An 18,577-nucleotide genomic window follows, 5' to 3' on the forward strand; every position below is an offset into this window, starting at 1 on the left:
GAGTCTTCCCGCCTTTAGGAAATACTGTAAAGCCTTCCTTTTTTTGGGGGGTGGGGAGACTTTCTGGCATAATGAGAATGACACAATGCTAGCACTTTCTGTCTGCCCCTTGCCACTCTTCCCCCCCCCATCAAACTCTACCCCAGAAACCATTTTATACCCCAAAAGGGGAGAACAGCCAGGCACCCTATGAAGTCCTCTAGAGACTTCATTAAGGTAGGTTGTCTCATCCTAGTCTTCGGAGGTATTTCAGAATAGGTTAGACAAACACCTGTGAGGGCTGGTCTTGGTTCCACGTGAGGGCAGGGGAATGGACTGACTTCTTGAGGTCCCTTCCAGCCCTACATTTCTGATTCTATAACTGCTAATATGTTTTAGGTGGAAGGTGCCTGGGTACTATGGTGATAGTGGCATTATAAAATCCTCAAATAGAATATGCTAGTAGATAACTGTCTGTACTTCCCATTAATAAAGGGCAGTGCCTAGTTGTTTAGCCAGTTGGTTCTATTTACTAAATATCTCTTAAAACAAATGTTCATTGTTTGTTTTTTAGAAATGCCTGTCACTGAGTATCTCCTTCATGGTGGATGATGCTGGGTTCTCACTCCAAGAATACCAGCCTTTAGTTCCAATTAACTTTTCAAATGTATTAATTTGGGCCCGAATGCACTCTTTAAACTACTTGGCTCTGGCCACACTAACCAGCCAAACAGCTAAGCTGAGCTCATGTTCAAATCTTATTGCTGAACTCTGTTTAAAGGCCAGTGTAAATGGGGGTCAATGGGAACTTCCGTTTCACTGATAGATCAGACAGAACCCTCTGCTAGGAAGTAAGTGTAAGACCAAAAAAAAAAAAAAAATGCCGTTCAGCATTTTAATACTTACAAGAGACAAGAAATGTCATTTATGCCTTAGCTGTATTTTTATAACACTGTTTAGTGGTGTATTATTCACTGTTAACCCCAAAAAGTTTTGAAAACAAGTTTTGAAAGTCTCTTGCCGCACAGCATTAGTATGCGTGATCAAGGCATTTCCTGTCTTTAACCTACAATACCTATGTATCAGATTGTCAAAGCGGCAGCTTCTAGTTTGCTTATTTGCTTTTAGACACACTTACTGACTCATTCTACTCTTTAATTAGATACTGTGATTAAAATTTTAATGTATAGCATTGCAGTTTTCCCTTTTTAAAAAGCTACAATTACTGTTCATGGTGTCAGCTGTAGATAATCCCATAGCTGGAATCTGGGCATGTGCTAGGGAAAAAAATCCTAGTGCTGCAGAGTATAAATGTATATAAAGTTAAATGGGATGAGGTGAAGATTTTTATTTGGTTTAAGGCTAATTACTGGGGTGAGGTGGGGTGGGGTGGGGAAATGATTTTGTGCTTTTTACTGCTCTATTATGAGATGTCATGGCTACCTAAGTTTCCCCAGATATTGTACTTGGTCGGTCTTTTGGTTTTTTTGCATTTTTCTATGCATTACAAATATCAGGTCTTCACTTCCCTTCTTTTATTCCGCATCTCCTCCCCCATCAACTGACAGCTGGGAAAATTGCCGGTTTTAGCTTTTTGTGGTGCCGCTGTCTCTTTTCAGTTCTCCAGCAACATGCAGAGAATTCTATACAAATTTACTAATGTTTGTATAAAACAATTTGTTTTAAGTTTCTGGACAGGAAAGAGAGGCTGTTCAGACCTGAACAGGAAGTAGTAAGGGACAGACTGTATGGAGCAGCAGCACAACTGTACTCCATATTTAGGGTATAACAGAGTTTGTATTGTAAGCCCAGTGTTGGTCCCTGCTATAAAAATCATCATATCCTCAATAAGTAAGTTAGACCCTGGGCTAAAACAGAATTTTCGTAAAAAATTTGAAGGGACTCAAAATTGTTCCTTAAGGACACCCTAACAATAGAGCTACTAGGTTTTTTTGGATATGTTTGAAAGTGACACCTAATTAGAGCTGTCACCTATGTTATTGGACTCCTCCAGCAGAGATCTAAGGCTCACTGGGGATCTCTACTCAATGCAGACTTCAGACAGCCCGTAAGCAGTTAACTTCCCCAGATTTAAAATCTGGGACTCGGTAGGGCATTGGAGAAAGCAAGAAGTGAGTGGTGGGAGAATATCGGGGGGCCACATCTCCTCCCTCTCCCATTCGTGTGGACTTCTGAAGTCAGCAGAAGGGGAAAACCCCACAGATTCTTTGGTAAGAGGGGCTGATGAGCCTCCAGTCATAAAAAGCTCATTTGACACCAAATTCTCCTAACCCTTTAGCTCACTGGGCATTTCTGAGCCACCCAGCATCCTCACAAGCCTTACTAGGGTTGTTACTTCCTAAGGGGAATCTGCTTTCCTGTAGAGCAGGCAGGGAAGGAGTCTTCATTCCCACAAACCCCTCTATGGGGACTGGGGAGCAGCAGGCAGGCTCTTCCCCTGGTTCTATTGACACCCTCCCCCAATCCTTCTACCAGCCATATCTGCCCTTCCTGTGGGGCAGGAAGAGATCTCCAGTCCTTCAAACTTGGAAAGAGATCTCCAGTCCTTCAAACAAGGAATGGACAGTAGGGCAGCTGCTCTCCAAATCTGTGAGAGAAAGGAGCACTGATCCTGAGGAGCTAAACAGTTGCAGGAACAGCACTCTTGTCTTGCAGACATTAGGGAGTCTGGTATATTAGGACTCTCTCCACAGAACAGTGCTTCAGGACCATGGTTAGTAGGAGACTGGCAAGCAGAGTAAGGGGACATTCCATTGACTTAGCATCTCCTATGATCAGCTTGGTAGGGTCCCCTTTCTTGTGGACCATCTGGAGTTTGTAAGAACAAGGCTCCTGTCCTACAGACCCAGGGACCATCTTAAAAACTAAGTAAATTCCCACAAACTTTAAGATTAAAGTTCCTGGCATAATATCCTGGCTTGAGGATGCAGCTGCTAATATTAACTTAAAAAGTAAGTTAAACAGGAAATGCAGTCAGTGAAATAAAAACCACAACCTGAACTCTGTCCAATATAGTTGAAAGCATGTAGTATTTGCAGTGAATCAAAATACTGTACAATTTCCTTTAAATTGGTATTAAGAATATTTGTTCATTTGTTATCTTTACATGGAAAGTCGGTTAATAGAGGAAAGGTGCAATATGCATTTCTGGGTTCATTTATGGAGCGTCTTGATTTAAGGACCGGTTGTACAGCTCTCCTCAAACATCTGCCCTTGATTTTTTGCATTTGATCCTGCATTTGAGTGAAAATTGCCCTGCAAATTACTGTAAAAATGAAAGATGTCCTATTAAAGTGATGGCCTGTTAACTTTCAAGCAATCATTTTACTATAATTATCAATTTGTTAATTACTAATATGCTTCTGCCTTTTCGAACCTCAAAGAGCAACAGACAATCTTATTTGAAAGTTATCTCCCTAAGATCAGTGACAGAAGGCAAACCTAGTTTTCTTGACATACATGGAAACTAAATTTGCCATGGAATGCATAGGGAATTGAATTGAACCCCATTTCCTACATCTTAAGGACGATTTGGACCAGTTGATTCTGGGAAACTTTCACTGGAGAGTGCATCAGCCACTTCGTTAGAAGCTCCTGAAATGTGGTGTATGTTGAAATCAAAATCTTGGAGAGCTAAACTCCACCGAATAAGTTTTTTGTTATTTCCGTTGGCGGTATGAAGCCACTGTAGCGCAGCATGGTCGGTTTGCAGGTGGAAACGCCACCCCCAAACGTATGGGCGTAGCTTTTCCAGAGCGTAGACAATGGCATAACATTCCTTTTCACTGATTGACCAGTGGCTTTCCCTCTCAGACAGCTTCTTGCTGAGAAACACGACAGGATGGAACTCCTGATTCAGTCCTTCCTGCATTAAGACTGCTCCCACATCACGTTCGGACGCATCTGTGGTTACTAGGAACGGTTTGTCAAAGTCTGGGACCCTTAGCACAGGGTCAGACATGAGTGTCGCTTTAAGCTGGTTAAAGGGCTTCGGACACTCTTCAGTGCACTGAACTGCATTTGGCTGTTTCTTTTTGAGTCGGTCTGTCAGTGGGGCGGCGATTTGGCTGTGTTGTGGTACAAATCGCCTGTAATATCAAGCCAAGCCTAAGAAGGATTGGACCTGTTTCTTTGACTTTGGGACAGGCCACTTTTGGATAGCATCCACTTTGGCCTGTAGGGGGTTGATAGTTCCTTGACCCACCTGGTGTCTAAGGTAAGTCACTCTGTTTAGGCCTATTTGACACTTCTTAGCCTTAACAGTTAGTCCTGCCTCCCTCATGCGCTTGAAGAGTTTTTGTAGATGTTCCAGGTGTTCTGCCCAGGAATCCGAAAATATGGCCACATTGTCAAGGTAGGCAACTGCATGTTCTCCCAATCCCACTAGGAGACCATCTACAAGTTTTTGGAAGGCGGCGGGTGCATTCTGCGGCCCAAAAGGGAGCACATCAAATTCATACAGCCCGACATGTGTGGTGAAGGCTGACCTTTCCTTGGCGGATTCATCTAGCGGTACCTGCCAGTACCCCTTGGTTAAGTCCAAGGTAGAGATGAACTGGGCCCGTCCCAGTTTCTCCAATAGTTCATCTGTGCGTGGCATTGGATAGTTGTCTAGGTGAGTTACAGCATTTCGCTTACAGTAGTCCACGCAAAAACTTCTCTCCCCATTTGGTTTGGGAACTAGAACCACTGGAGATGCCCATGCACTGCGGGAGGGGCTGATTACACCCGTCTGTAGCATATCCTGGATCTCCCATTCTGTAGCAGTTTTAGCTTGAGGAGACACCCAGTAAGGCTGGGCTCTAATTGGGTGAGCATTACCTGTGTCAATGGAGTGGTATGCCCGTTCAGTCAGTCCTGGGGTGGCTGAGAAGGTCTGCATGTAGCTAGTGCACAGCTCCTTGATCTGTTGTCACTGCATACGCCCAAGGGTCATAGAGAGGTTCACCTCTTCCACGCCACCGTCACTTTTCCCTTTGTAATAGACACCTTCAGGCTACTCAGTGTCCTCTTCTCCCTGGGCTGTAAACTGACAAACCTTTAATTCTCTGGAATAAAAGGGCTTTAGAGAATTAATATGGTACAACTTAGGCTTTCGGTTGGAAGTGGGGGATGCTATGAGATAATTAACAGCTCCCAGGCGCTCTTGGACCATGAATGGCCCTTCCCACAGCGCTTCTACTTTATGGGCCTGGAGCGCCTTTAAGACCATGACCTGGTCCCCAACTTTGAAGGAACGCTCTCTGGCGTGTTTATCATACCAGACTTTTTGCTCTTTTTGAGCATCCTTTTAGGTTTTCTTTAGCAAGGGCTAAAGAGGTTCGGAGGCTGTTTTGTAGGTTGGTTAGTTTTTTAGTGTTTGTAGAATGTTAGTTCCTGGAAAAGGTGTAAACCCCTCCCATTGCTGCTTCACCAACTATAATGGCCCCTTAACCTTGCAGCCATATACAGGTTCAAATGGTGAAAACCCTAAACTGGGATGTGGTACAGCTTTGTAGGCAAAGAGCGACTGCTGCAATACTAGGCCCCAATCATTGGAGTGCTCATTTACGAATTTAGGTATTATGGCCCCCAGAGTTCCATTAAACTTCTCCACCATGCCATTTTTTTGATGGTGGTAAGGGGTGGCAACCAAGTGGTTCACCCCATGAGCTTCCCAAAGGCTTCCCATAGTTCCTGCCAGGAAATTAGTTCCTGCATCTGTAAGGATGTTGGAGGGCCAACCTACTCTGGCAAAAATGTCTGTTAGTGCCTGGTGGTGCTTAGAGCTACTGCTTCCGGCCATCGGGTGGCAAAGTCAGTATGTACTGCTTTCCTCTGGGTGCCTTTTTCGGAGAAGGACTCAGAATATTCACAGCTACTCGCTGAAATGGAACCTCAATGATGGGGAGTGGCTGGAGAGGGGCTTTGACCTGGTCTTGGGGTTTTCCCACTCTTTGGCACACCTCACAAGACTGGACATAGGTAGAAACGTCCTTGCTCATTCCCTCCCAGTGGAAAGACTTTTCCAAATGGTCTTTGGTTCTGTTCACCCTGGCATGGCCACTAGGATGATCGTGGGCTAAGCTTAATAGCTTTACCCGGTACTTAGTTGGAACTACCAACTGTCTCTGAGGATGCCAGTCTTCCTGGTGTCCACCAGAAAGGGTTTCCTTGTATAAAAGTCCTCTTTCTACAACAAACCTGGATCGATTAGAAGAGCTGAGAAGCGGTGGTTTGCTCCATGCCGCTGTCCAAGCTCACTGGAGGCTTTCATCTGCTTCCTGTTCGGTCTGGAACTGTTCCCTTGATGCTGGAGACATCAGTTCCTCATTGGATTGTGGACCCTCTGGAAGCGATGCAGGTGATGGGGCTGTTTCCATTGACTGTGTACCGCTGTCCGCTGGTGCACTATGTTGGGGTTCAGGCTCTGGCTGAGCCTCTCATGTAGGGTTATCTGCTGCTGCCGGTGCAAGTTCAGTGGGACCCTCTGGTGTTGGGGTTGCAAGTACTAAATTCAGTGCTGGCAATGCTTCTGGTGCTGGTTGTTCTGCCGGTTCTGGTTCTGGGACTGGCTCTGTCTGGTTCTCTAGGACTGGATCCACTACTGCTGTTGCAGACGTTGGCATGGGGTCCAGTTCCAGTACCTCTGACGGGGTCCTGGTAGAGGTTTCCAGAACAGAGCTAGGTGTGACAGCTTGCTTAGCCTGCCTGCCGGTGACCATTCCCACCCTCTTGGCTAGCTTCACATGATTGGCCAAGTCTTCCCCTAACAGTATGGGGATGGGATAATCATCTTAGACTGCAAAAGTCCACGTTCCTGACCAGCCCTTGTACTGGACAGGCAACTTGGCTGTAGGCAAGTCAAAAAAGTTTGACTTGAAGTGTTGAATCGTCACTTGGACCTCTGGGTCGATTAATCTGGGGTCCACTAAGGAAGTATGGATAGCCGACACTTGCGCTTCGGTGTCCCTCCATGCGGTGACCTTCTTTCTGCCTACACTCCGTTTCCCTCCTCTCCGAGGGTATCTGGGAGGTATCTGGGCCTGAGGACCTCTGGTGTGATTCCAGTGCAATGAACTGTAATCTGTTGGGGTTCTTGGGGCAGTTGGCCTTTTACATGCCCCGGCTTGTTACATTTAAAACGTCGCCCAGCTGACTGGTTACTGGGATGAGGTGGGTTGCTGGAGAACAGTGTGGTGGGACGATAAGGTGTTTGGAGTGTTCCTTGGGGTGTAGTTGGGGCCTTGGGCTGCCCCTGGTAGTAGGATGTGGTCTGAGGTTGTTCCTTTTGGTATCTGTGCCAACTGCGACCACAGTTGTTCTTCTCTCCTCCCTCCACCCATTTTGTTCCAATTTGCCCTGCCTCTTTGGCGGTCTGGGACTGCTCGCATTGATCACCATAAGAAGCAAGAGTTTCTGCTGAGTCATTTTCTTATCCCATAAACACTGTTTTATATCATCATTCGTCATATTCAGGAATTGTTCATGAGTCATCAAATCACACACTCCTTCAAAGCTAGTTACACCCCTTCTTCTGACCCATTTATCTAACAGCACCTTCATCTGGTTTACATAAGCCACATTACTTAGTCCAGGCCCTCTCTTAAGGGCTCTAAATTTTACTCTGCAAGTTTCAGGTGTAACTTGAAATTGTTTTAAAAGCAAATCCTTAAATTTACCATTGTCAGAAGCCTCCTCAATAGGCATCTCATTGAATATGTCCAGAGCTCTTCCAGTCAATTTTGAGACCAATGTGGTCATCTTGTGAGCTTCAGGAATTTGATGGAGTGTGCACAGTCTCTCACAGGTGAGGAAAATATTCAGCAATATCACTGGATTCATCATACAGTGGACATAGTCACTCCCATTTGTGGATTGTTGGGGAAGGATTGTTAGGGTTATTCGGTATATTCTGCTGAGCCTTTGCCTTCTCCATCTCCAGTGCATGCTTTCTCTCTTTTTTCTTTGCCTCCATTTCTTTTTCTTTGGCCTCCATAGCTCTCCTATGGACAGCTTCCATTTCTTTTCTTTTTCTTTTACTTCCATTTCTTTGGCCTCCATTTCCATCTGTCTGAGTTCTACCCATCTTTCATGTTCCTTTTGTCTTTCCTCAGCCTCAAATCTGGCTAATTCCAGCTTCTGTTGAACATTGCATTCTGTCATCCTAACCTCTCTGTTTTTAACAACTTTACAGCCAAGAGTTAAAGAAAACAAAAACAAAAAAAACCTGGCATGTAAAATTTTCCTGTGCTGTAACCTGATAGCTGTTCTCAGCCTACAGAAAAATCCTTTTGTTATGCCTGCTGCTCTGTCCCCCAGGCAGAGAGACACAATCTACAGCTGCAATCACTTTTTACAAAACCTTTTAAAATCCTGCTGTGCTTCTGGTTCAAAATGATCCCACTGCTCTGCCACCATGTCAAGATTTCTTCCCCACTCTGAACTCTAGGGTACAGATGTGGGGACCTGCATGAAAAGACCCCCTGAGTTCATTCTTACCAGCTTAGGTTAAAAACTTCCCTAAGGTACAAACTTTGCCTTGTCCTTGAACCGTATGCTGCTGCCACCAAGCGTTTAAAACAAAGAACCAGGAAAGAGCCCACTTGGAGACGTCTTCCCCCAAAATATCCCCCCAAGCCCTCCACCCACTTTCCTGGGGAAGGCTTGATAAGAATCCTCACCAATTGGTATAGGTAAACACAGACCAAATCCTTGGCTCTTAAGAACAATGAAAAATCAATCTTAAAAGAAGAATTATAATTAAAGAAAAGGTAAAAGAATCACCTTTGTAAAATCAGGATGGTAAATACCTTACAGGGTAATCAGATTCAAAACATAGAGAATCCCTCTAGGCAAAACCTTAAGTTACAAAAAGACACGGCTTATTTTACCAGCCGTTAAACAAAAGAAAATCTAATGCATGTTCTAGCTAGATTACTTACTAACTTTACAGGAGTTGTAAGGCTGCGTTCCTTTTGCGTTTTGTTCCCGGCAAAAGCATCACACAGACAGACTGACCCTTCGTCGTCCCCCCTAAACCAGTAAACACCATTAGAGTTAAGGAAACTTTAAAATTTTATGTGTTCAGATTAAGTTGCTTTTACTGATGCTTAACTTAAATAGCATTTAACTTGACAGCTCTTGCATTGTTACTTAACTGCCTGGTTTTTTTTTCCACTGAAAAAATGGAATGGAATCTGGTTTGTTTTTTTAACTCCTAAATCTGCCTCATGAGGCTGCTAAGATGGTAGCTTTCTGTTGGATTCTCTTACAATATTCACTTACAATGTTAATGACGTTCTCTGCTCTAATTAGATGTAGTGGTTCTCATATAGTTTCAGTAACAGTTTAGTTTTCTTTTGACTCATGTCTGTTTTATAATCAGGAAATCTTACTCAGGTCCAGAACAAAAAAGGGCTTTGATTTCTTCAGACTGTTCCTGTTGTAATAAGATTTACATAATCCAGTATTGATTTTTTCCCCCATATGGATTTAATACGAATAATCTGTTTTCCTACCTTGAATCCAAAGAGTGCCCATGCTTTGATCCAATTTCCAGACTATAGAACGGTATTAGTAATCACTACTGAGTGGCTTGACTCTGCTAGGCAAGCATTTTTATGTCTAACATGAAGTACAGTTCTTGACTGCTTTAGAACTGTGGTTTCTAAAGTCTTCAAAAGAAACAGAAATGACTGCCTCCCTTCTGTGCCATAATCTCTATCACAGTCTTACCAGTATCAGAATATTAATCTAGCATTTTTTCATTGCATCTTTTCCTTTAAAATTTACTGTAGGCTGACATTCTAATGTTGTTTAGAAATGTTTCCTTAATAGCTTCAAACAGATATAAAGGGGGTATCTTAAAAATATGATGTGTGAGCGCTTATGTCTGCACCCTTCATTTTGCTACCTTTAATATGGAAAAACTGAATTGTACTAAAACCTGAAAATCTCTTTGCTGTCTCTTCCCTTCATGCATGGCTTGATGAGGCAGTCAGCTTCAGGTAAGAGTGTATTGCCAAAGTCCAGTGACACGATGGTTAATATTACATGCCTGTCTTCTCTCAAACTGCTCTGAATTAATAAATGTAAGTTCCATTAGCCTTTGACAATGTTTATAATCATAAACTCTAAGCATGCATTCTGTTTTCAAAAAGTTTCTAATTCATGGCTTCTTACATGAGAAGGCTTATGTAAGTAAATACTGTCAGCTACTGAGGTTCTGTTCTTGATGCATCTAGCTTTGTGAATGGCACATAGGGAGCAAAGGTGGAGACAGTCTTTTTTTTGGTCATGTGGCTACAACTTTGATCTCCTAAAGGCAGCCTGTCTAGGCAGCAGTGAAAGTGTGGGTAAAGCTACTGTCACCATAAACTATTAAAGGCATCCCTCCTAATGTTTGTGGGTCTACCGGACCTCTTGTATTCCCAAGCCTGATCAGGCCAGAGCCCCCACAGAACCACTGCATGAAGCAACCACCCAGTCTTCTAGAAATGGAGCAGAGGAGAGGAATGAAAAATGAACGTCTTTGTGGGCAGAAAAGCCAATCACAGCACTTGAAAGGAGGACTGGGATTTAACCAATGGTGACCTCCCTCACAAAGAAGGGCTCCACTGCCTGGCAATGGCTGTGCTGTGCCCCAGGGATGTAACTCCAGCTCCTACTCAATCTGGGCTGTCCTTGAAGGGCTAACCCTCTTTCCTCCCAGAGGAAATGATCTTATGGTCACAGATGGGACTGGAAAACCTAGGTTTAATTCCTGGCTCTTGCCTGGACTTCATGACCTTAACAAATCACTTAATTTCTATCTGTTTCATTTTCCCAAATTATAAACTAGAGAATATGGCTTACCTGTCAGATGTGCTGCACCTCGGTTCACTACATTTTGTAAAGAGCTGTATGGTTCTGTAGATCCTCAAATTAAAAGGTACTATCTATTTAGTTTCTTAAATTGGTACCAGCTACTGTGGCATCTGATCCCCTCAGAGCACAGGCATGTCATGCTGAATTTTAAATTTTACACATACCGAGTAAGCCTTCAGTCCATAGCAAATCACTGGGCGAAGGGAAGGACTAGAGGATCTGTGCAATGTATGCTTTGGTAACGAGCATCTACAGACCTATAGCTCGTAAGCCTACTGAGTAGTAAGTATCTAAGCACTCCTTTTGCGCTGATGTTATGCACTGCCTTGAATTTTGGACAGCGATACCCTTAAAATTATCTCTTGAACGGTAGCTGTTTTAAGGATTTCAGTTCTCTGACAGTCACTCATTTCTAGAAAAGAATGAAATTCGATGATAGTACAATTCAGATTATTTTTTACTTCCTTCAGTTAAAAAGCAACAAATTGTATTGGAATGTTTTCTGTTTTACATTAAAACTTGCTGTTTTTTATTCTATTGTGGAAAAGTCCAGGTTTTGCAGTAAGTTAGTGCACTGACATTTCACTTCAGGTCATTTAGGGTTAAATAGCAATATTCACATTTTTAACAAGTTCAAATAGGCTTTGGGACTTCAAGCTTCCAAAACAGTTTTCATTGCTCAAAGAAGTGAATCCAGATTGGCAGCCCCAAGATGTAAAGCTAAACTTTGCAGGATAAAATCTACCTTCCAGGTTTTTTAAAGTGACTGCTTCCTACACTATGCAGAATTGGCTAGTATTGGAGGATAGAAAGATCCTAAGGAGAGGCTGCTTATCCAGACTCAAGTTCAGGGTTTGGGATGGAGCAAGGTTTTGGCCACTTCTGTATTTTCCACCAACTGGCTTGCTCAGCCCCAGTTGGCTGTGTCACACAGACACAGGTGCCTGCAGATGCTTCTACTTAAAAGCATGTAACTGTATTACTATCACAGTCTTAGCAAAATGTATGACTGAACCCTGCATGAGTTTGCTTGTTCAGGTGAAATTCTAAGAACTAATCTCAGACATCTTCCAACAGCTAAGATTAGTTTCACTAAGTTATGATGTGACTTGCTCATCAGTTTTTTTTCTTCCTTCAGAGTAGCTTAAAACTGTGGTCATAGTAACTAGCTTATCACTAAAGTTCAGTGTACTTTAAATGCAAATACTAAGTACACTTTACCTGTGTCCCAACCAGTTTTGTTTTGTAAGACATTTCTCTTTAAAATTGAGAGTAGTCTGTTCTACTGACAGGAAAGGTAAGTTTCAGAGTAAGAATGCAGGTTAAAATCTTCATGCTGTGGTTCATTGGAGGTTGAGTGGGTGGGGGGAAATGATGCTCTTTATCTTTCAAGGTGGAGAGAACCGATTTTATTGCTCTTGAATGCTGTTTACTTGCTCTTCCACAAAACATTTGGCAATCGCCCCCCCCCCCCAACAGAAGCTTTTCTCCTTGTTTTTTTTTCAAATTAGATGACAAGCACAAAAAACCCTTCCTGAGATAATACACAAAAGGAAATACAGAAAAGTAGTGACTGTCAAGTAATAAATAGGGCTACCTGAAATCCCACAGCTGTAGTATTTTCTCAGTGGGGATGTCCAAAGACACAAGATTTAGCCTCAGTAACCAGAGGAACTTGTACATACAGTTTAAAATTTTCAGGAGTACGATTAGTGCTTTTTGGTACCAAACCTGAAACATCCTAAAGAGCCTGATTTCAAAAAGTGCAGAGTATCCACTCGACCCCTTTCTGAAGTTTCTCTTCTTGGACATTCAGACTTTAGTAACTCTTGGCAATCTTGGTCCTGCTTGCATTTAGAAATCACTGAATGTCAAGGATACTTTATTTCTCAAACATGTTGTTTTTATTCCTATTGCTGGACTCTTCATCTGTGATTAAATGTTAACTCTTGTTTTTAACAGATCAGATGCCTAAAAGGCCAGAAAGGCTTCTCAGACCAACCCACTTTTGATGGGATTCACATTGTCAACCATTTGATAGGAGATGAGTCATTTCATTCTTCTGATGAAGATTTTATAAGTAACTCCATACAGGAGGGTGGGGTCCATTTTCATTTACACAGAAGAACTGGACAGATGACTTCGGACCCACCTGTGATAGATAGCAGTGACAGTGATACTGAAGACGGTGTCCTAGATACTGGGGATACGGACAAGATTATTCCAAAGCGAAAGAACCAGCAAAGACTGGAATCCTACTCTACTACTGTGTGATCATCACTGTGACTAGCATCTAAGACTTCAGCATTCTTTTAAGGGTTAGGTTGTCAAATGACTAAAAATGCCCAGCTCTTGGATTAGATAGCTATTGTGGCTTGTCTGACATATTTTATATATAATATATGTATATATGTATACACACTTTACTGTTTGCCTTCTACCTTTGCCAAATTGTCATTACTGACATACTAGAGAGTAGGTTGGGAAGAAGTTGATGGATGACACTTCTAACAGTATTACTGAATGTTCCTTGTTTTAGAAAATGCAAATACATAATTTCTTTAAATGCATAACAATTTTGCAGTTCATAAACTTGGGAAATCTTTTCTTCAAAGAAACTGCTCTTGTGCAATATTTTATACTCCGTGAACAAATGTGTTCTTTTTACATTGTTATCCATTTGTGATCAAGATGGACGTTAGCAGACTAGCTGATCATGGTGTCTGATTATTTTTTGTTGTTTGACTGTTTGGTTTTAATTAAAAATAACTATTATTGGAGACCCATAAAAGGCTCCAAACACAAGCCTTTATTTCTTCTGTTTTTAAATACAAATTAATGGTCACAAATGTCCAAAAGGTTTTTAAAATCATTCTGACTTTTAATTTTTGTGCATCTGCTTTTGATTTGTTGCTAATAAAAAAAAAAAAACCTGGTCAAAGTATGTTAACTACAATAATGTTTATTTTGTACATGTTTATATCTCTCTGCAGCAAGCTGAATATGTATATTACACATTTAATATGAGGAATGTAAATGTTGCAAAATGACTATTCTTGGCATTCTAACAGGAAGATGAATTCTGTATAAGCATATTGATAGTGAGTTACAAAATTGAGGCAAAACACTCATCTTACATTTAATCTCTGTTTAGCTACTGACACTAGCAGGTTCATGTCTAACTAAAATGCTTTTTCACAAACACTAATGACTGAACTTTTAACTTCATATATATATATATATAAAACTATAATAAATTTTTCATGATTTAACACTTGTTGTAGCACGTATTGCTTAGTAATAACTAACGTCTGTATCCTAGAGATTCTATAGGTGATTGCACAGTGCGGATCCAGAGTAGTTCAGATAAAGTATTTTTATCTGGTTTTAAATTAACTACCGTTCAAATGAAGGATTGTTCAAAGATATCTATATTGAGTTATTCTGAGGAATTTCATTATAAGAATATCTAAGAACCAAAAAGCTAATCTTCGTGCATCTAATGAAGATGCACATGATTTAATACGGAGCAATGACATGGAGTGAATGCGTGCTGGGTGACTGGTCATTCCTGTCTCTTTCCTCACCCCTAAATGAAGCCCTGATTAGATCTCAAATTCTTCCTGTCCTTTCCAAGGCCTTTTGAGCAAACTGACTTGCTACTTTGTCCTGCACAGCATTTGAGACACTAGTCTCAGACACTCGCTAGCCCAGAATATTTCTTGACATAAATGTATCACTGCCATTCTCCTCAGTTACAAATTCCGTGGAAGTATGTACTGTTAATATTAGCAGCTAGACGGCTTGTGATTTGAAAGGAATTAAATGATACTGCAAGGTTATGGCACAAGCTTGCTTTCTCTAGAAATATTAAAGTTCATCTAGGTATTTAAGCATGTACTTAGAGTTAGGCGTATGCTTATGAGCTTCAATGGCATTACCAGTGTGTTGAGTTAGGCACATTCTTAAGGACCTTGCTGAACTGGAGCCCTAGTCTCCAAGTCCCGTATGGGGCACTTACGTTTCCTTGGCTTTTAATTTTGAAGATTCCTAGTCTTTTTGGATGAGGCCGACACAGGATCCTTTTTCACTTAGTGAGTTAAACTAGTTACAGAACCTGAGCATTTAAAGGAAACCAGCTCCATGAAAGAAGTGAGCTTTGGGCATCTTTGCCACACTATCTCTCCTATGTCGATCATATCCAGGCAATAACTGACTATAAAATGGGCAGGTGAAACCTTCAAAGTTAGCTACTACTTGAGCTCCTGCTACACCTGGTCTTTACCTCAGTTATTTTTGAGGGTGTACATTAACTTTATCTGTGACAATATATTTCTCATCACACATGATGAAGTTTCACCCTGTTGCAATAAACATTTACTGTTTTAACACCTGAACCCTGCTAGAAATGTCACAAAGCAAAAATAATCTGAGCTCTCTTGCTTACTAACGTTTAGGTGATAGTTGCCTTATTTTCCCCTAATAAGCATCTGTCCACCTTTGTTTGCACCTGGATCATTGGCACCCATGTGGATAGATGACAAATTATTCTTTGCCTATCCATACCAGCTGCAAGTCTCTCTTAAAGGTAATATTCTGCATTAAGTGGCAGGAGCAAAATTCAGTTAGAGGATGGTTGTAAAATCTTTTTTTGTTTGAACAGCAAAGTGTTATGATCTTGCAATAACTGCCTGACTGCCCCAGTGATAGTGAATGAGCCTAATTGGTAAGGGCTGTTTCCTGAACTTTGTTTTTATACATGTTAATAGCCTAGATTGTTTTATTCATGCTGCTGCTTTCCGTTTCATTATCAAAATATCAGTGAGAGAGTACTAGCAAGGTTTAAGCCTGATCCAAATAGCTGAATTCTACACAATAGCTAACTGTACTACAGTGCACAACCTTAACTGACCTGCCATTGGGGCCTTATTTAATAATTCTCTTAAAATTGAGATCTTACCATACATTAGACTGAAAAATTATAAATATGAGCAAATTAAATGATACATGGGGTGGGTGGGTGTATAAATTTAGTGTTGGGACTGAGGACCAGACCAAGAGTCAGGCTGAGAAAGAGAGATGCAGTGCTGGAGAGCCAGTGAAACAATCAGTCTCCTCCGTTTAAGTTATATTTCATATCGGGGGGTGAAAATGCTTTTTTCCTCTTTGGCACTCTGAGACTACAGAACACAGGTCAGTATCTTAGATGTCTGTATACTAATCCAAGAAATATGGGGAATAAGCAGGAAGAACTAGAAATGCTAGTTAATAAACACAACTATGACATAGCTGGCATCACAGAGACTTGGTGGGATAATGCATACAGACTGGAATATTGGTGTGGCAGGGTACAGCTTGCTCCGGAAGGATAGGCGGGGGGAAAAAAGTGGTGGTGCCTTTTGTATAAAAAATGTATACACTTTGACTGGATGGAAATAGGAGACAGACTTGTTGAATGTCTCTGGGTAAGACTAAAAAGGGTAAAAAAAAAAAAAACCCAAGGGTGATGTCAGGGCAGGCGTCTACTACAGACCACCTAACGAGGAAGAGGGGGTGGATGAGGCTTTCTTTTTATATAAAGACAATATCATGCAAAGCACAGGACTTGATGGTAATGGGGGACTTCAACTACTCAGACATCTACTGGGGGAAAATAACACAGCAGGGCACAGATTATCCAACAAGTTCTTGGAATGTATTGGAGACAGTTTTTTATTTCAGAAGGTGGAGAAAGCCACTAGGGGAGAGACTGTTCTAAGTTTGATTTTGTCAAATAGGAAAGAACTGGTTGAGAATTTAAAAGTGAAAGGCCACTTGGGTGAACGTGATCATGAAATGATAGATTTCGTGATGCTAAGGAATGATGGGAGGAAACACAGCACAATTAACAAAATGGATTTCAAGAAGGCAGACTTTATCAAACTTGGGGAGTTGGTAAGTAAGATACCTTGGGAAGCAAGTCTAAGGGGAAAAACAGTTTGAGAGTTGGCAGTTTTTCAAAGAGACATTATTAAGGGCACAAGAGCAAATTATCCCACTGTACAGGAAAGACTGGAGGTATGGCAAGAGAACATAATGACTTAATCAGGCGATCTTCAATTATCTGAAAAAAGAATCCTACAAAAAGTGGAAATTAGGTCAAATTACAAAGGATGGATATAAACAAGTAGGACAAAATTAGAAAGGCCAAGGCACAAAATGAGATTAAACTAGCTAGAGACATAAAATGTAACAAAACATTCTACAAATACATTAGAAGCAAGAGGAAGACCAAGGACAGGGTAGGCCTGTTATTCAGTGAGGGATGGGGAAACAATAAGAGAAAATGTGGAAATGACAGAAGTGTTACATGACTTTTTTTTTTTTTTTTTTTTTACCAAAAAGCTGAGTAGCAATTAGACATCTAACATAGTGAGTGCCAGTGAAAAGGAGAGAGAACGCCAGGGAACCGAGGGTATTCCAGGGGTCCAGCGGCCCCATTGATCAACTCCTCACCTTCCCTTCCAGTGCCTCCTGCACGGTGAGGAACAGCTGTTCTGCAGCATGCAGGAGGCACTGGGAGGGAGGAGGAGTTGATCAGCGGCGGCCAGCAGCCTTGGACATGATTCCGCTCCTCCCCTGAGCGCACCCCTTCCGTGTGCCTCCCCCTCCCTCCTAGTGCCTCCTACATACCGCTGAACAGCTGTTCCGCAGCATGCAGGAAGTGTTGGGAGGAGTTGATCAGCAGAGCCCACTGAGTCCCCCCCTCCCTTGGCATACCCTTGCAGACCCCAATTTGAGAAACGCTGGTCTAGATAATACTTAGTCCTGCTTGAATGTAGGGGACTGGTCTAGATGACTTCTTGAGGTCCCTTCCAGTTCTATGATTTTTTCACATGAATTTGGGAGAATTTGGAAGCCTAAAGCTTTTGAGCATTGGCCAAAAAAACCCGAGTGCTTTTTAAAGCTTTCTCCTGTTGGGGATCTAACACTTTTTACAGCAGAACTACCCCAATGCTATATTGTAGCAATATCTGTGGCCTAAACCATTTTTTAAATGTATGAATGTTAATTTTTTACTAACACACTGTTACTCAGAGTCTGTTCTTTATCCTTGGTCTAGGATTTATATTTGAGAGACTGTTACACCTGGATCACTTCTTCAAGGGCCAGAAACATTTTCATATAACTTCACTTCTTCCGAACTGTGAGGGCCAGAAACATTTTCATATAATTTTTTTAGGTCCTGGACTAGCAATGACACTTAACTATTTGTTGACAAAAATAGTTGTTTGTGCTCATCATGTTGTTTAATGGTCTTATCAACATATCAGCATATCTAAAGGTATGTGTGCTATAGATTCTTATACTGCTCTTATCACTTGTATTGGAGAGGGTCTACACTGCAGTAAAAGACCTGCTGCACAGCCACGGTTGGGTCAGTGGACTTGGGCTGCTGGGTCAAAAACAGCCATGTTAGAGGCTTGCTTGGACTGGAGCCTGGGCTCCAAGACCCGGGGCGGGGTCTCAGAGCCAGGCTCCAGCCAAAGCCTGGCTACCTACCCTGCTGTTTTTAGCCCCATAGCCTGAGCCCCAGCCAGCTGACCTGGGCTTTGAGACTCAGTGCGGCAGGTTTTTGACTGCAGTGTAGACATACTCTGAGCACCTTCCGGTAGTGCATTAAGCAATATGATTACACATCTATTGAGCATTTTGTTCTCTCATCCTCGCCCCAGTGGGAGACGATTGT

The 18,577-nt window shown here is 42.0% G+C and overlaps 1 protein-coding gene across 8 annotated transcripts in view; it reads left to right on the top strand.

Annotated features, from left to right (window-relative positions):
- EVI5 (ecotropic viral integration site 5) overlaps positions 1-18,577 on the top strand; it is a 139,687-nt gene that overhangs the window by 110,391 nt on the left and 10,719 nt on the right. For 6 of the 8 annotated variants that reach the window (XM_077824789.1, XM_077824788.1, XM_077824781.1 and 3 more), the window contains one exon: positions 12,811-14,105. The exons of 1 other annotated variant lie outside the window; for it this stretch is intronic. In XM_077824789.1, coding sequence (XP_077680915.1) covers positions 12,811-13,122 — 312 coding nt within the window. In that variant the 3' untranslated portion in view covers positions 13,123-14,105. Of the gene's footprint in view, positions 1-12,810; positions 14,106-18,577 lie in introns of those variants that run through there. One more of the 8 variants, XM_077824786.1, reaches the window with a different exon arrangement.

The sequence above is a fragment of the Eretmochelys imbricata genome, chromosome 8 (assembly GCF_965152235.1).
Source record: "Eretmochelys imbricata isolate rEreImb1 chromosome 8, rEreImb1.hap1, whole genome shotgun sequence".
NCBI classification, from domain to species: Eukaryota; Metazoa; Chordata; order Testudines; family Cheloniidae; genus Eretmochelys; species Eretmochelys imbricata.